The 25989-nt window shown below is 37.3% G+C and overlaps 2 protein-coding genes across 5 annotated transcripts; one reads left to right on the top strand and one right to left on the bottom strand.

Annotated features, from left to right (window-relative positions):
- The first annotated feature begins 6 nt into the window (after positions 1–6).
- Positions 7–5045, top strand: si:ch73-314g15.3 (uncharacterized protein LOC368688 homolog). Its single transcript, XM_056247959.1, has 12 exons — positions 7–169; positions 513–601; positions 1096–1214; positions 1604–1706; positions 1787–1875; positions 2001–2150; positions 2229–2396; positions 2481–2550; positions 2644–2722; positions 2819–2972; positions 3800–3904; positions 4040–5045. The coding sequence occupies exons 1-12, from the start codon at positions 63–65 to the stop codon at positions 4085–4087; spliced, it is 1281 nt and encodes a 426-aa protein (XP_056103934.1). The 5' UTR covers positions 7–62; the 3' UTR covers positions 4088–5045.
- A 333-nt stretch (positions 5046–5378) lies between these two features.
- On the bottom strand, positions 5379–15245 carry spi1b (Spi-1 proto-oncogene b). 4 transcript variants are annotated; one of them, XM_056247961.1, is made up of 6 exons: positions 14878–15245; positions 14309–14401; positions 14131–14209; positions 11887–12080; positions 8774–8942; positions 5379–6392 (listed from the first exon to the last, which is right to left on the bottom strand). In XM_056247961.1, the coding sequence occupies exons 1-6, from the start codon at positions 14917–14919 to the stop codon at positions 6079–6081; spliced, it is 891 nt and encodes a 296-aa protein (XP_056103936.1). In that variant the 5' UTR covers positions 14920–15245; the 3' UTR covers positions 5379–6078. The 4 variants fall into 4 exon arrangements, with proteins under 4 accessions (XP_056103936.1, XP_056103935.1, XP_056103937.1 ...); XM_056247960.1 differs by having other exon boundaries at positions 14131–14212; positions 14878–15244; XM_056247962.1 differs by lacking the exon at positions 14309–14401 and having other exon boundaries at positions 14131–14212; positions 14878–15244.
- Positions 15246–25989: the final 10744 nt, after the last annotated feature.

The following is a 25989-nucleotide window of genomic DNA, read 5'->3' as shown; positions in this document are numbered from 1 at the left end:
TTAGATTTTTAGTAGCCACATGGCTCCTGATCAGTAGTGGAAGAGCCATAAAGGGTTTCTGAATGGATCACTTCGAGAAGGATTTAGTTGATGCGCTTAAAGACATTGTCAAGGCTGGAAACTGGCAGTGTGTGGGAGACAAATCTAAATTTAAGTCACCATGCACGAAGTAAGCGCATGTCATTGTATAATATGCTCACACAAATATATGATGCTCGTGAACTGTCACAAGAGGGCATTCTGTATAACAGATAACGTTTCGGAAGGGCGTTTTTTAAAAAGTGAATCTATGTTACGTGACAAATGAATATGTTTTGAATAACTGTTTAGTAAAAATAACTCACAAGGGGAAAAGGTGTCTTAAATTAGAAAAAGGCAATGGTGTCCAAAAGAGACCACATGCATGTATTTAAAAAAAGTAAAATATGTGGATATTTATGTTCTACCTGAGTACAATATTTCTTATATACACTTTTTCTATTTTTTGAAAATGTTATAAAAATATTTTTAAGGTTTTACTCAGATGATGGAGAGCATATAGTCCTGGTTCATACAGAGCATGATCAATTCTGGGCTATGGATTCATCTTGCCCACATGAAGGTTAGTTATGACTCTAAAGAACTCCAGTGCATTATGCATTGGTCAAGACAAGTGTTTTTTTATTTGTTTAGACAGACTGGTTTTGGTTTTAGATTCAGTTTTGTGTCAATTGCAACTACATTACTTTTATGTTTTTGACAAATTCCATATGAGTATATGGTTCTTCTTGAATATCAGTTTCTTTTGTGCCCTCTCATACAAAACAATGTTACGCAAAACTTGATATTGTTGACTGGTGTCTCTGTTCCGTTCTCACCTCTTGGCCTTCTTGTGGCTTCCCTCAAATGCCTTTGTCTACACAGAAAGTTTTTAGAGAATTTTTCTAGATGGTTGTTTTATGTAACTTCCACTTTCTAGTTGAACAATTGGTGCCCACAAAGGTCCATAAAAAGTTACAAATTAATTATGAATCCCTGTGAAAATATCACAGATATCTGTAATACAGTAAATTGAGAGAATTGTTCTACTGTATATCATGATCTCTTGCTCAACAGGGGGGCCACTTGAGCAAGGTGATATTGAGGATCTGGGCAATGGGAAACTGGCATTGATTTGCCCATGGCATTATTTTGATTTCAGCCTTGAAACTGGTTCCTCTTCCTCTGGACTACAGGCAAGTTGTTATGATGGGCCATGTTAAAGAGATATTTCGTAAAATGAAAATTCTGTCTTGATTTACTCTGACAGTCATACCCTGATGTCATTCCAAACCTGTATGACTTTCTTTCGTGAGACATAAAACAAGATATTTTGGAAATGGTTGTTGTTTTTGTCTTTGCCCATACAATGGAAGTCAAATGTCACAAATTATTTGGTTACCAACATTCTTCAAAATATATTCTTTTGTGTTCTGCAGAAGAAAGAAAGGCATACAGGTTTGGAACAACATCAGGGTGAGTAAATCATGACAGAATTTTCATTTGTGGATAGAATATATCCATATAATGTGTATAGTGATAAACCTGCAAGTGTTCTTGATACGTCTCATATTATTGTAACCAGAACCAGGTGTATGATGTCCGAGTACTGGATGGAAAAGTGTATATAAATACTCAGAGCACACTGTCCCTCTGTCCCATCCCAGTGACAAAGATAACCGGCAAAGGTGAGGAATGGCAGAACTTGTATATATTAATTGTGAATATGAAATGTTGTAGTACACAAAACATGCTGTATTCCTTGCAGATAGTTTGCCCATGGAATTAAACTCCTCAGAAAACACTCTTTGCGCGTGGGCCACCAAAATTCTTCACACCCCAGACCCACAGGAAAAGGTTTGGAAATGTCCTTTAACAAATAGTGATTGACTAAACTGTATCCCTCATCACAGTGCTGTATTTAATTGCGCAACAGAGATCATCACATGACTTCTGCTTGTTTGTTTTTCTGTGACATGTAGGTTTCATTGACCAAGATGGTGCAAGAGAACTGGAACAGCGGGAAAATAACAGAAACTGGAGAGGCCAGCCCCCCTGCGCATCCCTACAGAAAAGACAATCTGACTGTTGTGGAGCCTGGAAAAATTAAACGAGGCAAAGGCGGCACACTGGTAAACTTTATTCCTTTTAGACTCTATTTTTTATTCAACAGAAAGTTGATTGAAGAATAATGGTTTGTGTTCCATCAGGCGAGTAGGATTGCCTTATTGCACTCACTTGCTAACATAGAGCAGTGGGCAATAGACCTGTCCTGGGATGTGATAGCAAGATTCTCCACATTTAGACTGAGCACTGGAGAGCCATTACCTCGCCAGTTCTTTGATGACTTTGTCAAAGTAGCAGGAGATGAAGCCAAGGTTTGAATGTTGACGTCTTTAATTTATTTAGGCAAAATTCTAACTAAGTAATTCACATTAATCTGACATAACCTTCTCCTGCAGCATTATCAGTTACTAGAGCAAAGGATTATGGAACTTGGCAGCTTCTTTGGTGCTTTACCAGTACACAATGGTCCGTGTTTTCATGTGTTTGTCTTTTTTACTTATTTCACTTAGCATAGGTGATGTTAGAGATTCAAAATCTATCACTTTTCTTTTCAAAAAGGTTTATGGCAGTCAGCAACCGATACATCTCATGACATTTTGGCAAGGCTAGCTATAGTGCACATGGTCCATGAGGCAAGGTAAAACACATCTCATGTCTGTTAGCATCTGTTATTTTCACATACATATGTACTGTCTCACATACGTATGTACTTATTTTCATTGTTTTTACACAGAGGTTTAGATGTGCACCCTCAGACTCTGTCCCGCTTCGCCTCTCATGGAGACACAAGCTCAGTGAAGGTGTTGGAGGTGATTTATGCTGATGAGATCACACATGTGGCTGCAGGGCTGAGATGGTTCACATACATCTGCTCACATGAAGGATGGGTAAGAACAGCTCAGATTTCTTATTTTAACCATGTAACAGTACAATTAAAATGGTTGGTGAAATTTGCCTGTAAATGACCGTGTGAGAGTGAATGATTTGATCTTAACATCATATTCATCATATTTTTAAAACACACCCTTACTGATGCAGATGATGCTTTTGAGATATACAGCTGTTCACTCATGACAACTAGTCTGGGGATAGTTTGTAAAACATTTTTATTAATGTAAATAGAATGTACACAGATTTGGTATTGGCGGATTAGATCTGCTACACTGCTGCCGCTAGAGAGAGGGAGAAGGATAATCCATAGCAGATCTCGGCAGGTGGTGCTGGGGAAGGCAGAGGGCTAGAATGAGAATTTGCATAGTGCACAGAGATTATATAGGGAAACTGTGATGTATACGTGAAATAGATTGGCTGGGAACATTACATTAAATGAACCAATCGGAACGTGGCGATAGTTTCATGGCTGAACTATTCAACTGTTTGAGCAAAGTCTGCGTCTGCTCCCAAATGATGCAGTATACACTATGTGAAGTGTATTAGCTTTAGAATTTAGCATTTAGCATTGGAGTCTGATAGCCCCTCCCCCTCTGCTACGTAATTAGAGCTGCAACAGTTCAGTGCATGAAGTGTCCAACATTCCACACTTGTTTTTTCGGTTAATTAAGTGCATCATCTAGTCTTTCTATTTGTAATTTTCAGTGTGTGAACACAACTCGCACTATTTATACAACAAAACATTAAATAATGCACAAGTGCACAAATTGGGATGCACCTTGTGTCTTTATCCTAGCTTGAGAGCTGCTTTTTCATATTTCAGGATTCCTTGAAAACATTCCATGAATTGGTGAAGCTGCATTTCAAAGGGTTTTTGAAGCCTCCGTTCAACACAGAAGGAAGGAAGACAGCAGGAATGACAGAAGAGGTATACGTACCATTGTTGAATTTCTGAAGAGTGATCATCCTTTTTTTACTGTGTAACTTAAAGACAATTCTAAGCTTTGATGATGTCGTTTTATATTCTGCAAGTTTTTGTGATGATCCCCCTCTTTACCTACAGTGGTATGTTCCTCTTGTGAAACCCTCCAGCTTACAGAAGACCTCCTGATTGGACTTATTTTTATTCAGAAAGATAAGCTGCTTTGCATCCTGAAAAAAGGGACTCTGAATGGAGAGTGTGCTTGCATGATTCAGATGCAGCCCAAGGGTAAAAAAAATCATAGAATGGATATGTGAATCCAGGAATATTTGCATGAATTTTTTCCACAGTAACCACTGTTTATAGGTTTCTTTAATTATTTTGTAAGAAATTAAATTTAATCGATGACCTTTAATTTGATGGGTTTCATTTACATATATTATTTGACAAATAATCTTAAATATTGTTTTTAGCAGTTCAGTGGTCTTACTGAAGGGGGCGCTGAGAGGTTGTTTTGCTCTCAGTTGAGGTTTTGGTGTAAGTGTTGTATTTAACTGGTGGTTCTGAGTAGTTTCTCATCTATTGAAGATACAGGTGAAACTCGAAAAATTAGAATATCATGCAACAGTTCATGTATTTCAGTAATTCAAATTAAAAGGTGAAACTAATATATGTAGTATATATAACTATATACATGATTATACTTTTCAGAGAGCCGACATTTCTGTATTTAAAATCCTTTTTTTTTATTGATTTCATGTAATATTCAAATTTTCTGTGATTTTGAATTTGAGGTTTTCATAAGCTGTAAGCCATAATCATCAAAATGATAACTTTTGCACGATATTCAAATTTTTCAAGTTTCACCTGTATAACACTTATACTTATATCATTTAATAATTCTTATATCATCATTTAATAACTTAATCCAAATGCTGAAAAGCATGAACATTCAAAAACAACTGAAACGGCACAAGAGATATATAAACAATCAATTTGAGACATAACTCTTAATAACTTGGATTAAGTTTAAAACAAAGTGCAGCATACTGTTGAAAGTATGTCTGATAAAGGTATGTGGCTTGAAATTTCATGTTTTTTGGTGAGAGTACCATTAAACATTCCTTTGGGAAAATCAGTGTGCCAACTTCAATTTAATCCAAGTCATTAATGCCCAGTTTCACAAACACAGTTTAATACTAGTCCCAGACTAAAATGCATGTTTGAGCTTGTCATAGCCTTATTTTTTTTTTGGCAACTTGCACTGACATCTTAAAATATGTCAGTTCCATTGTTTTGTCTCAAGATGCACACCAGTAATGTTTTTATTTGTAAGACACATTTATAAAAGCTACTTAAATGTCCTAATTGAACTAAAGCCTTGTCCTGGTTTAATCTAATCCCTGTATGTGAAGCCAAGCCTAAGAGTTCTGTCTCAAATGGACAATTAATTGTCACTCCATGTGACGACAGATCTATCTCAAATTTTCCCACAGTTCTTAGGATTTATTTTTTAAGGTTATATTTAAACAATTACAATGAGTCATTACACTGCTGAGAAATTACCCTGAAATATGATACAGCTTTATGAACAAATGGTTCACAGCAAACACGCTGCTCACTTTGTATCGACAATTAATGTTTATTTATCTAGTTTCTATAAAGATTTTTTTTTTTTTTTTAGATTGAATGTGATCTTGAGAGAAAGACAGTACAAACATGAGCAGAGAATGTGTCTGTGTGTGTGTGTTACCCAGACGTGACAGAGTTTTCCGTGCTGCGTGAGCCTGTGTCATTGGTTTTCACTTCTGCTTTTTATATTTTTGTGATTTTTTTTTTCCATCATGTGTGGTGGTAAAGTTTGCAACTGTCTTTACTAATTTTCCCTGTATCTGCTCTCTTAAATGTGTGCTCTCCCCATATATATATATACACTGTACAGACGTGTGTAAATGTTGGTCCTGCAGCACAAAAACTAGTGAAATTTTAAAATGACTTAAGGTTTACTAAATTAATGCAAAGGTGAAGGAATAAGGAATAGAAATTAAAATCGTTGAGTTTTAAACCATAGGGTCATAACTATGGTAAAAGTTCAGGTCCAGTCATTTTCTGTTTTCACAGAAGAAAAAGGTTTTCTCTTGTTTTCCCCAAGTCTTTTTCACGCATTTTTGCGCATATGTTTACATGTAAATCTTCCTTTCTGTGTGACTCTTCCCAAGTACCTTTTCACTGAACTGGTAGGTGAGCTTTTTCTTGATCTTCTTGACTTCTCCCGTCTTGCCATAGTTTCTCAGTGCCCTTGCCATCTTCTGGTAGGTCATCTTCTTGCGATTTCCCTTCTGTATGCCCCAGCGGTTTGCTAAAGCCTCTTTGTGCTTGGAAGAGAACTGGAATGTTCCTTTTTCTCGGTCCACCCACCAGATGCTGTCCTTCATGTCACCATTTCGCAGAAGGTCAAGCAGGAACTGATACAAGCGAATTTTCTTCTTATTACCTTGAAAAACAAAGGAAATCAGCACCTACACTCTTAAAAATAAAGGTTCTTTTGCATCAATGATTCTATGAAGAACTTTTAACATTTGTAGAACCTTTCCATTGTAGCCTACAAAAGGTTCTTAATAGTGGAGAAAGGTCATTAAGATTATTAAAATTTCTTTACATTAAGAAAAAAAAAATAACTGTTGACTGAAAGGTTCTCTGCAAAAAAATATTATTTTATGTAGGGCTGGGTAAAAAAAAAATCGATTTCTCGATTTAATCATTTCTCATTTTTACGAGCCTAGACTAAGCCTATTCTTAAATCCCAAGAATCGATTAGTCTATCCTGTTTTCAGTTGATTTCATTGTAGCGCGCCACCGCCTCCCATCCAATAAATCGCAATAAGCTTGTTACTTTTGATTTGAAACAAAGTCTCAGATTTCAAATTCTGTCTATTTTAGTACGGGGGGAGGGGGAGGGGATACCGTTTACAGTGGCATGACAGATCGCTGTAAACACCTGAGTTCAAGAGAAGCGGCAGCGCGGAGCACGCGTGAAGTTGAACTGATCATCTCTTCTGCTTTAAAACCAGACCAGTTACAGCCTATGGTTACAGCGCGAAATAAACATCTTAAGGTAGGCTATGTTAAAAAATAAAGTAGCCTACAACTTACCGAAATCCGTCAGAAGTCATTAAAACCGCTTGTAAACAATGTCATGTAACGTAACATTTACCTCAGGAAAAAACAGGCTATTTAGTGACCATAACGGTCAGCTAGAAAAAAAACTCTAGAGAGGAGCATTTTGCTAAATAGGCCTATAGCCTTGTAGGGCCTAATAATATTATACATTATAATTTTTAATGTTTTTCAATCCGGCAAGTAGAAATAATGTAAATTTAAAGTTAGTCGGTCTAACTTAAAAACTTCCTTGAGTGTAATTTGTGTTTGTTAGTCAGCATTTTACCCGTATGCCTATAGTATAGCCTATTATTGTAGGCTAATGTATAGCCTACCAACTGGGGTTGAACATTTGAAAGAACGTGTGTTATACCCAGTGTTTTAGGCTAATCTTTGCAATCTGGCAACCATGTGCACATTTCTTGTTTTACCAGTAGGCCTATATGATAAATAGCCAGCCTATAATAAATCAGGAAACAAGATGAGGTAATGCTTAGCCAATGGGTTAACATTCTCTTGATTTGTGCTTATAGGTGACCCTGGACCACAAAACTAGTCACATGGGTAATTTTTTTTACAATTGAGATTTATACATAATCTGAAAGCTGAATAAATAAGCTTTTCATTGATGTTAGGTTCGTTAGGAGAGGACAATATTTGGCGGAGACACAACTATCTGGGTGTGCAAACAAATCGAAACATTGACAAAATCGCCTTTAAAGTTGTCCATTTATGTTTGCGATTGGCCTATGATTGTGCTGCATTCACTCACAAAAATCAATGTTTTAAATATTTACAGTAGGAAATTTACAAAATATCTTCATGGAACATGATCTTTACTTAATATCCTAATGATTTTTGGCGTAAAAAGAAAAATCGATCATTTTGACCCATAAAATGTATTGTTGGCCATTGCCCCAAATATCCCCGTGCTACTTGTGACTGGTTTTGTGATCCAGGGTCACATAGGTGAAAGTGCAATAATTTCGATTAAATGTAAAAAAAAAAAAATACATTTCTCAAATTACAACAATCGTTATGATTATAATTTTGAGCAAAATATTGATCAATTTAACCATTAGCTAGATAGCATGACTAATGCTATGTGAGTGTGACTAATGACTAAATTACTCAAATGTGACTAAGTTTTCATTGGCGAAAACTAGACTAAAATGCTCAGGCTAAAACTTGACCAAACAAAAAACAGGACAAGGGTGACTAAATATGATAAAAACTAAAAAAGTACATTTGACAAAGGACTATGTCTAAAAAAAAAATAGCTGACAAAATGAACAAATCAAATTGCAATATCTGTCAGAAAAGTTGCATTTAAATATTTTCTTCAAATCGCACAGCCTTAGCACCAACTGACTCCCATGTATAGTTTACAGCATTAGTTGAAATTTTTTTTTCCTTGAGAAAATTTGACGTATAGGCTACTGTACCTAATATATATATATCCAAAATAATCGATATCTAATCGAATCAAATCTGAATCGAATCCAGGGCCTACTTTTATGGCATCGCTACAAAACCCCCATTTTAAACCTTTATTTTTAAGAGTGTACATCTAGAAGATTACTACAGTCAACAGTTACTGACAATACTGTTTCAATAACAGTTGGCTTGGGTTTGCATCACTTATCCGCTTGCCATAGATCATTATCGTTGTGTTCATGTCAGTGAAGTGAAATTTGCCTTTGCCTTTGTCCTTACCATGTTCCACTCCTGTTGTTGAAGTAATGTGGTCTCTCATACACTCCTCATCAGACACCTCTAACGGAGGACTGCGACTGCCGGGGTCATCGTCATCCGAGCTGCGCTGGAGAGGAGAGGGCTGTACACTGTGAGGGTAACACACTGATGGCCGTGGCAAATATGTCATCTGTGAAGACATAAAGGACATACTTATCAGAGATCACACACACACAAAAGAAAGATTCCAGTTAGAATCAACTAATTAATACCATAGTTCTTTAGAAAACATACTGGTGCTGTAAAGAACCCAGGAACCAATAAGAGCATGTAAAACTTAGTAAAGAACGTTTCTTCTTAAGTACAGAGCTAACTCAAGAACTCTATACAGCAAGTGGTTCTTGAAAAGAGCAATTTAAGAATCTTTATTATGAAGGGTGGTGCTAAATTCACATGCAGTTGAATGGCTCAAATAATATGAGCTATACAGTATGTGGAAACCAGGTTTGTGCAATCAGGTGGTCTGAAATTTGTCATTTGGAGATTTCAGCCTTGTTCAACATTAAGAAAGAGGAACTTTACGTTTAATGTTGATATAAAAGTGCAGTGAAACTTCAAGCTGCAGAATATGATGCAATCGAACTCATACATACAATGTACAGTATGTAATATATATATTAAAGAAAGGAAATGTTATGAGAGATCTGAAAGGTTTTTCAGTTAAACCGCTTCAGTGTAAAGCCCTTACAAAAACCCAAAGTGTCAAGGATCATAGCAGTCTCGTGCGATTTCACACACAGTGCTGGGGTTGCAGTTTCTTGTGACATGACGGTTGCAGAGTCTGATGACTTGAGGAGAGTGTCCTCAAAAACACATGACAGTCATACAATATTTAGAAATTTCCAGTATTTTCATAAGGAACATTTTTACTATTTCTTTGTGCATTTGTTATACTGCACCCTTTTTGTACAGGGCCAGAGACTGCAGCTGGAATTGTGGTTGTTTTGCATTTAGGCCCTGAAAATACTTATATAAAAAAGAATATTTCTTACATTTCTCCTCTTTTCAGCACGATAGAGTGATACTTGTCTTCTCGGCCAAGGAAGCCGCATTTTTTTTCTCTCAAAGAGTTCAATGGGCTATATGCACGCATAACTTCCGCGTTTGACGCAAGGATGCTCTTGCGTTTCCGGTTGGGGAGATTTAAAGCGGAGGAAAACCGAGGAAAACGCGATTATGGCAGAGTCTTCAAAATTTACTGTCCTCTCGTCTTTGAAACGAAACTTTATTACGTTTAGAGATGTAATTTTATATATAGTTATGTTTATTTAATATAATAAACACAGAAGCATGAACAAAATGAGGGGTGTCTGTTTTGTCTGTTTTTGTGACTAACGTTTCTTTAGTATAGCAATAGAGTATAAAAACCAATATAAATTCTCGGTATAGCATTGGACTCTACGATCGGCGGAAGTAATCCAGCATCCTTAGACCTTCACCGGAAATACCGCTGTGCATAGAGCCCATTTAAGTCATTGCTTAGGGTTGAGGTGTAAAAAACTAATCTACAGATTAAATTACCATGGCAAACACACTCTCCACCAAAATAACAGTTACTAAAATGAGTAAGATATTTACACTGTTTAAAGGAGATCTCATATACTGTGCATGTATTATGGTTTTAGTAGTGACAATTACTGTAGTAACTTTTATTATGGCGGAAACTCTGGTTATCTTGGTAGAATGTAGTCTAGATTTACAATATTTATGGCTACATAAGACAAGTAAAAAAAAAATTAAACATTGATCATAATAAAAGTTTCATGAGCCCAAATCATCATATTATAATTATTTCTGAAGGATCATGTGACACTGAAGACTGGAGTAATGATGCTGAAAATTCAGCTTTGCCATCATAGGAATTATAATAAAAAAAGTTTCTAAATAGAAAACAGTTATTTAAATTGTACCAATATTTCAAAATGTTGTTTTACTGTTTTTTTAGTTTTTTAATAAATGCAGCCTTGGTGGGCATAAGAGAAAAACATTTTAAAAAATCTTACTGCCGAAAACTTTTAAACGGTACATGATCAGAAAAATGTAATGTTATTATAAACTGAGCTGAAAACTAGAACTTTTTTTCTTCAAGCATCATTCGCCTTTCAGTGAGACTAAGCTAGTATGACAGGCAGTATATCAGTCCGTGGTGGACGGATCTCTGCTTCCTCCTACAAGGACGTCTAGAAAGGAAAAGCTCTCTTTTGCGATAGGCTTTATGGTTAGAGTCTGCCTTCGAGATGAGGTCCAACCAAAGGAAGGGAAATCAATCACTGCATTATTCACAAGAGATTTTAAATGATCTCTTTCAAGAGGTGATCTTTGATTTTCCACCCACAGAGGAGTCATTGATGGATATGCAAGACGTATATCCTCTTTTTGTTCAAATATCACCTACACCAAAAGGCCAAGGCGATGTAGAAAGTCTCTAGAATGTAGCTATTTTCTAATAAACTGCCTAAAAGAGGCTAAAAAACGAATATGGGTTTAATCACAATATGGTTCCTGTATACATGCTAACGTCATATGTATGTTTTTTGTGTATGCAAAGTGTTCCAGCTTAGTTTTTTTAAGCTCTAACATTTGTGCACTTGTGTGTTTGTGTCACAATAAAGAGCGGTTTTGTTTGTGTAAGTGGGGATGTTCTGTGTAATGGCAGTTGATGAGTATGCAGACTGCAGTTACGGTGACACTGTTGAGTTTTGGTCAGGATACGGCTTAGTTGAGCAATAGCTTGGGCACAGATGCTTTCTACAACCGCCTAACCAGCATCAACACCCACTTGTATCGCAAAGCACAGGTGAAACTTAAGGAAAGTTTCAAAAGTTACTAAACCCATTGGCAGTATCTCTCCGAAAGATTTCTCTGTTCCTAAATGTCTCCTACACTGTATTAAACAAAATGGTTACTTCTCGTCACCAATAATGTGACCAAAGCTCACAAAGAACTCGTGTGAGGACAGGGCATCAAAACACGTCAGGTACAAAGAAGAGCTCTCGCACATAAAAGGACAGTTAAAGACGTGAAAGTGAATGGATATTAAATATGAGGTGTTTTATAGGTAATGCAGATCTCACCTGTGGAGGGGGCAGGGTGAGGTGATGCCCGGTCAGGCCTGGGTCAATAAAATGACCAGACTCAACATCTGGGAAGCGATGCACATTCGATGCATGTAGTGGCGTCACGCTCTGTAGCTCTGTGAAGTGGCTCTCTGGCAAGTTCTCGAAATCCACTGGATGGACATGATGTGTATTATAATCCCATGCGTGATCTAGACAAGGACAATGAAGTTGAAACAGAAGGTCAGTAGAAAGCATCTTTTAACAACTGAAGGAAATGTGACAATACGTCACATGCTTTGTGTAAGCTAGTACAAGCAACTGATAAATCAAGTAGCTATATGCTGTCTGTCAATTCAATCGCATGCAAGAAATTACATTTACTTTCTCACTGCGCTGGGACCGAGTGTCACTCTGTTTCCTGTTCACACCACCATTTCCTTTGCTGTTTTTGAATAGCCTCAAGCATGCATGTTGTTGTTGGTTTTTTTTTAATTATTGTATTTAACGGTTAGATCTCTAAATGGAAGATTTAAATATGGGTGATCAAATGTATCCGATTTTTTAAATGATCTGTTTTGGTAAATGAACCAATCATTCTAAGGAATCTAATTTCACTGAACTTCAATCACACTAGTGTTCATACATTACATTTATTACATTCTCTGGAGAAACATATATGTGCACATACCTCCACTGAACAGAAATAGCTTTTACATAAATGGTCTTGTGGGGAAAAAGGGGGGAAAATGTACATTTCTCCACTGCTGTATAACGAAACTCAAAACTGGTTTCAGCTTCTGTCATTTAACTTCTTCGAAAATCAGCACATAGCTGTCTGACGACAGAGCTGACTAAATAATACAAATGTCTAACCAAAGATCACTATAAACTGTACCACAGTCCTACACAGTAGCAAAATGCAATCTCCGTCCTCAACCTCAAAGACTGCTGTTACAGTTTAGCACCCAATTTTAGATGCCTACATAGCTAAATTGCAATATTGTCTCATTTTGGACAGAAACCCTTGGGGATATTTGTCGTTCTACGTCTGTAGTTTTCTTGCCTGTCAGAACGAGGCATCTGTTTCCTGCTTTGTGCTAGGTCACTGGCCCGGTTCCACTCGCTCGCTCTCCTAACGTCCCCCTTACAGTTCAGGCCCAGCTGCCCTGGGTGTGATTTTGATCCGTTAGCTCAATATAAAAAGGTGCTGTTTATACATGGGCCTCTCTAGGTGTTAAAACCCTTAAGTGTTTTATTAGCTGGGGCTTTAGTCAGTAATATATAATAAAACAGATCATACGTAAGAAGACATCTTCAGTAATGCAGCCCATTTAGTCAAAGCACTTTGCTTAACTTGGGCTGAAAAGGGGAAAATGAACATTTCCTCACATTACATTACATTAAATGCATTTGTTCATTCTAAATTAAAATGAATTGTTGGTTTATTATCTTTATGATTTCAATTATAATTTGTAGGCAGATTGTGATTTGACTGAATTATGAGTTTGTGGTTTTGATTAATTGTTTCTGAATGACTTTTATTCTGGTATCAATTACCTGTTTATAATCATTGATGGGAATTCCGGCTCTTTTTAGGGAAACGAATCATTTGGCTCAGCTCAGTATAAGAGCCGGCTCTTTCAGCTCCCAAACGGCTCTTTCATTTAGTACCACTTCTGGCTTTTTAAATTCAGCTAAATTTAGTAACGTTTGGCCTGTGATTGATATATATGCACATATTTCACTTAAATTACTCAATGTAATTATATTAAACCTTACATTATCTTTGGTATAAAAAAAAACACTGTATAGGCCTAATGTAAAATCATCAAACACTACAGGCTATTCAATACACACATGTGTATTGAACATTTTATTTATTTGAACTATGCAAAATAAAACTATTCCGAGCAATTCATACTTAAACAGAATATATAAGAAATAAGGTTGTTAAACATAGTTAGTAGATATGATATTTTTAATTTCTACATTCTTCCTTTATGTTGTCTATTTTTAAAATGCATCCACATGCTAATTAGTTTGCGTGTGTTACTCATCTTGGGCAGGAGGCTGAGAGCCAACAGCTAGTAACCTCATTCGAGTGCACATTATTGTAACTTTGGATTATTGTAACAGTTGCATTATTTTATCATCAGTTTATCAGCTATTTGTGGACTGTTTTTAGATTTTATGAATAAAAAAAACCAACCTTCTTATTGTGTAGCTTATAAATTTAGATAACAAAGAATACAAACTCACCATTCTGACCGTCATCAATTATATACTGATACTCCATTTGGGGTCGATACATCTCTGATTCAAACATTTCCTCTGTTTGCTGCTGAGCAAATAGATAAGAAACAAAGAGTGACCAGTTTGAATGACTGGAGCCAATACAGAAATAATAATACACTTTAGCATATAAGAAAAGCCTCACATCTTTGGTTAAAACTGCCCAGTAATCTTTTTGTACAGACGGTGTCTGTGACATCCAGCCAGTCCAGGTTACTCTCTCTCTACTCTCTTCTTTCTACATAGAAATTATGATTATTATACATTTTGGAGAACAGTTTATTTTTTTCATTATTGATGTTAATCATAGCCTGTTACAATAAACACACCTCTACACGTTAGCTACAATTACAGACATTTATTCATTACACTAAAAACATCAGATGTTTAAATGTACATCTGAGTAGCTGAATCTCAATATATTGTTGTTTTAAAGTGGTTGGCGCAAGCACGTATGCATCTCGAAACTAACGCTGACTTTTTACATAAAAAAAAAAAATACACAAACAAAAATAAATTATCCTCAAGATATTTAGACTGACGGATGTCAAACACTAATATTACAAAAAAGATCCAGCTGGTCAGTCAGCTACTATGTCCACAATGACTATTATCTTCATAATGCCTTTTGACACGCTGGCAGCAATTTTTACGCATCTATCAGAAGCAAGCAGCAGTATCATAATTAGACCATTTAGAGAATAAAATACTCACTGGTGGGATGATGTACCCCTCCATTCTGTACGGATGCAGCATGGATTCCTCGCCGCCTGACACTCGATCGGCAACTCTGATGCTTTCTCAAGGGCTTTCAAAATTGTCCCTGTACCATTGCTCAACTCTGCTAAATTTCCTCTTAACAAATGAAACCAATGATCTAACTCATGCACCGTATCACGCAGGGGGCCTCAGAGATCGCCAAGGGCCCAAAAAAGAAGCCAACCAGAGATACACTGCAAAGGGTAACCTACTCTGACAGTGGCCGTCGAAAAAGGGACAGAGTTTCTGTTTGTTACTTCTTTATTTTTGGGGTGTGTGGGTAAGCGTGTGTGCGTATCCGCTGGAGGTTCCTGATTTTAGGGTAATGGCAGGTGGGGATTTTATCTTTGCAGTTAGAATAGGCGTAAAGTGTCACCTCCCCCAATGGCCAATCAGAGACAGCTCAGCTGACCGCTGTTTTTCCTGTCCACCTCCATAGTGCTTGTCGTTCTATGGAAAGTCCTTAATGCCGGATGAAAATACACAGAAAATTGGTGCCATTTTCAGAGTATTAAGCTAAAAGTTTTCTTTTATGTACAAACTTTCCAAGCTGTTTTCCTACTTTAAAAAAATATATATATTTTACAAAAAAAAAAAAAAATATATATATATATATATATATATATATATATATATATATATATATATATATATATATATATATATATATATAAAATAAATCCGAGGACAAATATATCCCAAATAAAAAAAATGGAACAAATGATTGATCCATAAATAAACTAGAAAAGCTTCTAGTTGGTTGGAGTCTGGGCTTTAGCCTCATCCCGACTGCAGACAGATAACCTAGTAACAGACAAGATGGCTGATTGATTGTGTTGCATGTCCTATCTGCATCAGTACATTCTGGGAGAGGAGATACAACATCCTGAATGACTATGATGAAAGAATCTACCGTCTTTATCAAACATTCCACCTGTCTCAAACCATCTGTCTGCCTTTCTTTTGGTCATGTATATAACAATATCATAAAAAAATTATTTACAGAGGACAAACTTGCATACATGTTCGTTCATTCATTCATGTGTGCATACAGACAGTTTACCTACAGTGAATGCTTTGAAAACATCAAAACTAAGTGATTAGTGAGCTGAATACAGCGTATGATGTCATTTACTGCCTCATCTACCACATGTTTAACTTATCACAAAGCTAAGCTGCAGCAGGAAGATAAAGATTTGTTTTTTTTTTTACAGTATATAACAAAAGATTGTATTTGCATTTATGGCTGTGAGTGTTTGTGTGCACACTTCTTTATTCTATATAAAGGATATGTAATTGCAAAAGAATATGGCCCCTTTAAGAATAAAAAGTACACACAAGAGAGTCAGGCATATCACATGATAAAAACCCTTAGTGATTATCTTTAAGTTTATGTACAATATTATGTCTGCATTATGTTAATGTAGGATAATCATGTTTGCATGTATTAGCTAACACTATCATCAAAACAAAACCCAACCCAACCCATAACAAACTGATTTACAGAGAAAGAAATGGGCAAACATGAAAATGTTTTTTTTTTTAAACTCAGTTATAATGTCAAAATAAAATACTAAATACTGTGTTGATTTTTTTAACTTAAATATAAATACAGTATTTTGTATTTTGGAAATACACAAAATGCATGTAAAATTGGGAGTGAAAAACCGTGAACAGTGAAGTATCGCTATTGGGCTGCAATCTGTCTGGACCTATTCTGAATGCAAAGAAGATTTTGTATACAACTGCTTAGAAACTTTTGTTTTCACTCAAAAAAACTCAAAAAAAGAGACAAATTAAATAAAGAGTGCTAAGTAAGAAATACTACGGAAATTTAATAAAGTAATAAAATGTAAAATAAAACACTGCATAGTCTCCACTAGATGATTTAAATATAAATTGATTCATATTAAAGTTACAAAAGTTATTCAGTCAAGAGCAGTGATTTTGACATACTTGTATGTGTATTTAACCATTTAGCCATACACAGAAAGCTGCCAGTCAGTGTGCGAATAGTGATTTTTTTCTTTTGCAGGATATTGCACTTATAATAACTCTTTATAACATTGAGCACGTCCTGCTCTTTATTACTCACTCACCCATGTTTCTTTATCGCTCTATCATGTCAATAACTCCTGTCCACTAAAAGCTGCATGGATATATTTCCAATTATATAGAAAAAGTTAACGTCCCCCTGCATGTAGTCAATGATTTTATCCCTTAAAACTCATATTTGATCACCAAAATTACACATTTAAAAAACAATTCTCATGAAAATAATTTATTCACGCCTTAAAATAGCTTGAATGTAACTCTACACCCTTTGCTTCATTTAGTATAGCCAGAATATTTAATGATATGCTAAGCCTTGTCCCGCACGTTGACGTGATTGGTTACAACATGTTTGTGTAAAATTCGTACGAATTGCCGTGAGATCGGGTTGGCTAACACTATTTTCACCCTTACCATTGCTCTTTTATTTCTTTATGTAAACTGATAGTAAATCTGAATAATGTTCCAATTTAAACTTAATCAACAAATAGAATTGACCATGACATCCTCACCTTATCTTCTTCCTTATTAATGCAGAAAATGTGCTCACCCAATGCTAGTCGTACAGCTGCAGCCCACATGCATGAAAGTTGGGGTTGGGGGGCCTGAACTAGTTGATACAGGAAATCAGCAGCCTAATAAAGAGATTGACTGGTACAAGTATTTTATGTATTTTGAAAAAACTAAACTTAAATATATTTAAACCAATTACATTAGATATTTTTCAAAGGCTTTAAAATACAAAATAGTATTCTGTATTTCAAATACGTATTTTAAATACATGTGAAATACTGCCCATCCCTGCTGATTTATCAATTTGTATTATGAATTGTACAATTATATAATGTTTTTGCCATAACTTGCGACTCTAAATTTAAAGGGTGTGTGTACTTAATTGTATTTTTTTTTTAAGTGAGACATTATTATCGAACTAGTTGCAAACATGAAACTGGCTAGATGCAAAAATGATCCACTTGTCAACGTGGTGACCTATAAGATGATTATACTGACCTGTTGTTATCACAAGGACGCTTACGTGAAAATGACTGAACATATATTTTGCCTCTGAATATCTGCACTGCTTAAGCATATAATCTCAGTGTCAAAAAAAGAGTTATGTCTTTGTTGTCTTTGCTCAGGGGTTTAACCTTTGTCAGGTAACTGACTGAGCACCTGAATAGAGAGGGAACCCTTGTTACATATTGTATCAAATTGAGCTGTAGCCTAAAACTTCAAAATAAAATTCTGTAGGCCTATATGATAACATTAGTTGCAATAGCAAACATGAAAAAAACGATGATCAACACTTGCAGCCTTTATTAATCTTGGTTAATGTTTAGTTCTGCATATACAAATAAATTTGAACATTTCAGGTTGCAAATATTTTTAATTTATTTGGAATGAACAGCATTAAACTAGACATAGTTCATGATACCTAATGATTTATCTAATGTTGCATATCCTTTGATTTGCAGCAAAATGTGCGCTGCATATTTTTAATGCAGTGACTCACAAAATTTTAATTATTTTGTATTGATGCTGGATGCCAGAAAAAAATCTCTTATTTTCCACCTTCTTCTGCTTATATGGGCTTGAGAGTGCTCACTGCACTGCCCTTATGTAGAAACACAAAGTTGTTCTCGCATGCGCGCTAGACTCGAGTTGGGAGGTCAAGATTTGAATGCATAATGATTTAATTGCCTCTCTGAATTTCACACATGTAATTGAATGACTTCAGAAGTATAATATGAATTATATGAACTCATCAACCATAATCCCTTATCCTGTTTCACGGATGAAAAAGTCATACTGGTTTAGAACGGCGATTACAGGATTTCCATTTTGGATGAATTGTTACTTTCATATTGTTCCTGCAAAGCAGTTTCCCTTTTTATTTATACATTTATTTTAGAATATTGTGAGAGCCACTTTTTGTATTAAACAGTCATGGTTTCTTTCTAGATCACTAACAGGCCTACTTTCTTTCGTCTGCTTAGCAATGCACAAAAGACTTTTGGGAATCTTGCATTCAGCGTATTAGTACATTTCTAAATAAAGTTGTGATGTTTTTAAAACTGCTATTGTATTTGCTCCGTTTCACCACGATTCAAGCTGTCCAAACCACAGAGCTCACTGCGGCCCTGGTGCAACACACAGCTGCCTGCACACCCGGCTAAAACTGATGACTTTCACTGTTTTCTTTATATATTAATACACACTGCATGTGTCGCAGCTACTTCAGCAGTCTATTTTCTCCAATGCTATTTCAAGAGGTGCACACAAAATGCATATGAGAAAACACTATTTCTTTTCTTATTTTATTCTGATGAAAACATTGCAATCTTTTTCAATTTTATATTTACAGCCCCACAGATGTTTTATTGTAAAGTGGTTTATACAAACTGAGTTGTGACTGGCTTTGCACTTTTAAAAAATATTTATACGTATTCTTTGTTTACATGTAGCTGGAATTGAAATGATCTGGTTCATTCTCCAATTTGCTGCTGGCTCTTCATTAGTGTTTGAGGCATTTGACTATGTTTAGCTCTAGTGCTTCATTCCACCCACACTGCCTTTCCTCATCCACTCAACGTCAGCTCCTTTAGCTCTTGCTTCATTCTCCCTGCCAGTCTTAGCATGGCGCAACTGTGGGAAAGCTGTGAATGTGTTGCTTAAACCTGTACATTCTTCCCATTACACAGCACCGACTGCTTAAAAGTGTGTTGCTCATTTAAAAAAAATGCAAACAAGGACTAACTTGACTAGTGCAGTTTCTGTATAATAGTATTTGAGTTTTCCAACATCCCTGTTGAAATGCAAATTCCGTCATCATTTACTCACCATCACATTGATCCAAAGCGGTATCATTTTATTTCTTCTGTTGACTGTAAATGAAGTAAGCAAAAACAATTGAAACATTTTTTTTCTAAATATCTTAATTGTGTTCAGTGGAAAGTCATACAGGTTTGGAACAATTTGAAGGTTAATATCTCTATTAATATCTTATATAATGTATTTACAGTGTATTATGTCTGCTGGAAACATGCTTGTGTAAGGCCCTAGTATATTCCTGACTGAAAAAAGCAGGTAGAAAGTGAGACAAATTTCACTTCTCAATTTCAGTGATCTGAAAAAAGACATTTTTTTGCGTCTGTCTCAGCCATGGATGTAGATTTTGACCTATAAATGCGTGATCATTTGTGTGTGTATTTACTGCTATATGAGGTTCGCAACTGTTACAGAAATATCCCTGGAAATTTAAGGCACTTCATTTTAAATACAACAATGAACCTTAGATATCAAAGAATGGAGAACTGCAGACGGTTTCAGAGACAGCAAAAGGAGCACAGTGTTATCAGTGGTAGATTATCAGTCACTTCTTATGGGTGATAATCTCACGATTTCTTCAGGTCCCTTGTTGGTCTGTTAAAGGTCTTGCATGTCTGACTTCAACCAAACCTGTTGTTTTAAAACAACACCCTCACACAGATCCACACAAATAAAGCAACCCACTCTGGGTATCAGAGAGAAAAGCAGAAGTAGGAAGATTCTGTCAGATTCAGTTCCTGTAAAGTGCAAGTGAATGGCTCGATGAGGATCTTTAGACAAGAGTGAGGCCTTAAAGTCAGTAAAGCAGACGTATAGCTGCCTTAACAAGTTACATTATTTGCAGATGCGCAATGTGCAGTGCATGATCTCTTGATCTGAGACATGCAGATCCTCCAAATCACAGAATAACCAGAAACACAAGCAAATGAGTCTTACTAACAGGGTTACTAAACAGAAAATGTATTGTAGGCCTATTACATATATTATTTTTTTCCTGGTTTGATTTCCTTTTCCTGGAACATCTGCAGATAGATTGAAAACATGTTACTGGAAATTGGATTGAATTCTGTGGAAAACGCCTCTGGTCATCGTAACCTCGGTTCCCTGAGAGGCGGGAACGAGACATAGCGTACCAACGCTGCGGGAACTCCTCCCTTCTCCACTTTTGTTGAAATCGTATGGGCTAACGCCAGCCTGGAACAGCTGGCCAATTGTCCCGAAGTATGCAAATACTGACAGGCTCGTAGGCAGTATAAAATGCATGGGCGCGACAATTGCGTCAGATCACGACTGAACGCTTGCACAGCTGATCAAACAATGTCTCATTCCCGCCTCTCATGGGAACCGAGGTTACGATAGTAACCAGAGCTACACCAGCCATGGAAGAGACAGACAGGAGTTAGCCAATAGCTGCGCCGCTAGGAAGTCGCTCGCATACTGTAAGTCGCTATTTGAATATGGAAGTACGCGTCCTTTAAATCCACTGAAGCGAACCAGTCCCTGGGACGGATCTGTGCCAGGATCTGCTTCAGTATTGTCATCCTGAACGAGCGCTTGTGAAGTGCTCGGTTGATGGGTCTCAGGTCCAGAATTGGATGGAGTCCTCCATCCTTATTTGGCACCACGAAATAGCGGCTTTAAAATCCGCTCTCCTGCTCGCTCGGAGGGACACGCTCTATCGCTCCTTTCTCGAGCAGACTGAGAACTTCCATGCTTCAATGTCAGTGACGGGACCACGCAATTGAAGCGGGGTGGTCTGCGTCTGAACTGAAGAGAATATCCGTGTTGAATTATTCCCAGTAGCCACAGTGAAATGCCTGGAATAGCCCTCCACGCGTCTAGGAAATGACATTTGACGTTAGTTCTACGGCCGCCGTTGCAATTGGCGACGTGTTTTGATTGGAGCCCCGCCCCAGCGAGGCTAGAAGCACTGACGGGGAAACGGCTCGTGGAGGATAGGCTGCCAGCTAATCGGGCACGAGCGGGGTCGTGCACGATGGGGAATATTGGCACTCTCGCGCCCTCGAGAGGCCATTATAGTTATGGGCTGCGATTGCGTGCTGCTCTGGGGCAGCGCGAGTGACAGTGTTGGGTGTAAGAGGAGGAAAAAGCTCTTTTTGTGAAGGGATTCTTTTTGTGTTTTTATTGTGGAACTCACACAAACAGACACATCATTTACACAAACATTACATTTGTCGCCTGCAGGAACACAGGGGACATGATGCAGAACATGGCGCTTGGAGGCGGGGCCTCTAGCGAACTCTCTCTTCCTCTTGACCGATCCGTCAGGATGAAGGCTTGGTAGCCGAGGATGGCGCGCTGACTTTCTCGCAGCGCGGGCTTCTCCTCTGACCCTAACGCTTCCTCCCAGGCCCCGTCCACTGCTTGCGGTGAACATCGGGTTCGGGGGCGGGGCGCTGCGGCGGGCTGTCTAGCCGGTCCCTGAGCGGGGCGAGGCGCAGAGGAAGAGCAAGATCTCGACGAGGGCTGGAGCGAGCAACGGGGCATCACGTGGCTCATCGCTTTCACGCGCTTCTGCGTCTCGGAGAAACGCTCCCTCCTGGTTCTTAGGGTGCAGTGGGTGCACGTGGAGGCGAGGCCCAGGCAGGCTACGCAGAACTCATGTTCGTCGGGTCGATGGGGCCCACACAAATCTGGCAAGTTGAAGCCATCGGATGCTTAGAGAAAAAGATTCCTAGTCCTCCTGGTGCAGCTTCCACGATGGCAGCGTGAACATAGAGAATCTGATGCAATTGTTGCGCCCATGCATTTTATACTGCCCGCGAGCCTGTCAGTACTTGCATACTTTGCGACAATTGACCAGCTGTTCCAAGCTGGTGTTAGCCCATAAGATTTCAACAAAAGTGGAGAAGGGAGGAGTTCCCACAGCGTTGCTACGCAATGTAGAGTTACCACTCTCGAAAGGAAACTAAAGAGCTTACTGCAGAGTTTTGCACCCACAGATTTCAAGTGGGTCTGCTAATATGTCACATGGCTGGTCAGCAGTCAGTTTTTTAACAGTGCAGCTGCATGAATCATGTTTATTTTGGAAACACACACAAATATTAATTATCTGAGAGACAGAAAATGGTGTGTACATTCAATAGCTACTTCATTGTCATTGTATTATTATAGGGAGGATAATACAGTGTAGTGCAGTGTAATACAGAAATGAAACCATACATTCATAAATGAGGCTTAAAATAGAAATGAACAATTTTTGTGTATATATTAATTTAAAGGCATATAAAACTATAGATTTTGCCAAGCAAAAAGAACCAGAACTAGTTATTTCTGAATATAAGACAGTTGCAAAGAAGCACAGGAAACACTATTGTCATTTCATGTTTGCAGCTCACTGTGGCCATACTTCACCATGGGGTGTTAATGACACATTTTTCACACATTTGTCTGCTGTCCTACTGTATTCTGTAAATTTATGCTTGTGTCATATTTTCTTGAATTTCAGCTACTAACCATATGAACCTTTAGTAAGCACAAGGAGTTTTAATTTGACAGTCAACTTTTTTTTAACCATTTTTTCAGTTGTTTGACTAACATTGGAAGTTCGATAAAAAATCTGCTGCAACAGACCAGGCCATTGTGACAGTCCACAACAAAAATCAAATACAAAACCATACATTTTAATATGTTCAGTGCTAATATTGCAGCGTCTAATGTCAATCCACAGGTTAGAATGTTGGTCAAGAATCATCAGTACTGAGGTTCCAGGTTTCCTGTGAAAATATTGTGACAGCTGTGCTATTGCACTTATTTAGAAAATACCTTGACAAAGGCTGCTTGTCTGCTGAAACTTGGAAACAATAAAAATACTTAAAGGACAATTCCGGCGCAAAATGAACCTAGGGGTTAATAACACATGGGTACCGAGTCGACCATTCTCTGGGATGTGTTTTCATGATAATCGAATGTACTCAGTTTTAGCTCGAACCACAGATTAGCGTATAACGCTAGTATATAGGGCATAGAGTAAGTAAAAATAAAAATCGCTAGTTAATACCACTAACAAGGCTCAAAATAGCCCCACACTAACACGGTAGCATAATGAGGGTCCCTACATGCAAACCGAAGCATTGAGAACTCTGTTAGTGTACAGAGAGTTTAATAAGAAGATACTTTATAAAGACAGTACACTTCGCGTATACAGGCAGGAGCTTTGGAAAACAGTCTCGAACAGTCGAACCACAAACGCCGATTCACCTCTCGGAGTGAAAATGCTTGAGCTATGTTTTTGGTAAAAATATTGAAAGTTCGGGGCCCCTTCTTCCCTTGTAGTTAGTCACCCATATATTTTAATAAACAGATATAATTCATGCATTTCCATGTAATTAGATTTCACAAACATAATTCCTATCGACCAGCACGTATAGCACTGCGTTCGTGGTTCGACTGGTCGAGACTGTTTTCCAAAGATGGCTCCTGCCTGTATACACGAAGTGTACTGTCTTTATAAAGTAGGCCTCTTCTAAACTGTATGTACACTTACAAAGTTCTCAATGCTTCGGTTTGCAGGGACCCTCATTATGCTACCGTGTTAGTGTGGGGCTATTTTGAGCCTTGTTAGTGGTATTAACTAGCGATTTTTATTTTTACTTACTCTATGCCCTATATACTAGCATTATAAGCTAATCTGTGGTTCAAGCTAAAACTGGGTACATTCGATTATCATGAAAACACATCCCAGAGAACGGTCGACTCGGTACCCATGTGTTATTTACCCCTAGGTTCATTTTCCGAAGGAATTGTCCTTTAAGTGAGTGTGTAGTTATAATCTGTCTTACATAGCACTTATTTAGCATAGTTTCACAAATTCACACTTACATATAATTGGATATAGTATAAAATATGCACATTTGTCTCCGAGCTCGGAATTTGGCCCGAACCACATCCCCCCCGTCCCTGGCTGCAGGGATAGGAATAATCGAGAGTGGGGAGTTGGGGTGGAGGAGGGATACTGGAAAACCCGTCGTGGAACAGTCAGCTCTATATTTAAGCCTCCTCTTGTACTAATGGGTAGACTATCAGAACATGCTCGTCCCCAACATTGATGATAAAACATCATTAAATTAGATGGGTAAAGTAAAATGTGAAGACTGTAGCAAATGATTATTCATTGAAAGACAAGAAAGTATGTGATAAATCCAATGATGCACAATGATTACTCCTAGCTTCATATAACAGAACACCTGAGTGTTCAAAATGCTGCAACATGAAAAATAAAGACCTGGATGACCCCAGATACTAAGTTCTCTTTCACAGGGCAGACTAGTTCAGCCGCCATTTTCTGTTCTTATGACCACACAGTATATTAAGAAAAACAGGAAGCCATGTGGTAGATTGCAAAAGGAAATGTTGTTAAATAATGACCTGCCTTGGCTGAAGTTTCACCAGATGATGTCCACATGCTCATGTTGACATCAAGGATCAAAATCCGTTATGAGATCACCTGAACCCTACAGCACAACTTCACAACTTGCTAGTTCTAATAATATTAAGCAGCTGAAATGTTCAACAGTGTGTATTTTTACTGATTGATTAGCTGTATTTGGAGAATTGTATAAAAATGAGGGGAAATGAGTTTAAAGTATTGAAACTTAAATTTCTAATTAAGCTCATATAGTATAGTGTGTTGTGTTAAAACATTAAAATATGAAAATCAAAACAATCAATTAAATATCAAAGAAAATAATTGTTTTATACCTGATTGTTGGGTCAACAATAACATACCCAATTGTAAAAGTCAAAACGATTTTAAAAAAAAATTAACTGACCGAAACAGAGCCTCAGACAAAACAGGGCTGGCAGAGTGTACTGGCAGAACAGCACTGCTGGGCAGTAGGTAAAGACTCTTACAAAAACACTCAAAATGTCATAACATGTTTTTGGCAATTACTTCATTATTTATTTAGGTCTGATTGCATAGACTTTTTAAGGAAAGTCTTTTAAATCACAGAATTCTTTGGGGAACTTGAAACTTCCCTTATTCTGCAGGCAGTCTCGCACTTTGAGGTTCTTCTCCAGATTTTTCTCAGCCATATTTTTTTGTTTTTATTTATTTACTGCCACAAAATGAGCGTATAATTTGAAATGAAATACACTTTATTGACCCTGATAGGGACATTACTAATGGACTCAAAGCCAGCATTTCCGCAGAACCTGATACAT

This window comes from Rhinichthys klamathensis, unplaced genomic scaffold (genome assembly GCF_029890125.1).
Source record: "Rhinichthys klamathensis goyatoka isolate OS25496 unplaced genomic scaffold, OSU_Roscu_1.1 h1tg000051l_1, whole genome shotgun sequence".
Lineage (NCBI taxonomy): Eukaryota > Metazoa > Chordata > Actinopteri > Cypriniformes > Leuciscidae > Rhinichthys > Rhinichthys klamathensis.
This window is presented reverse-complemented; position numbering and strand designations above follow the sequence as displayed.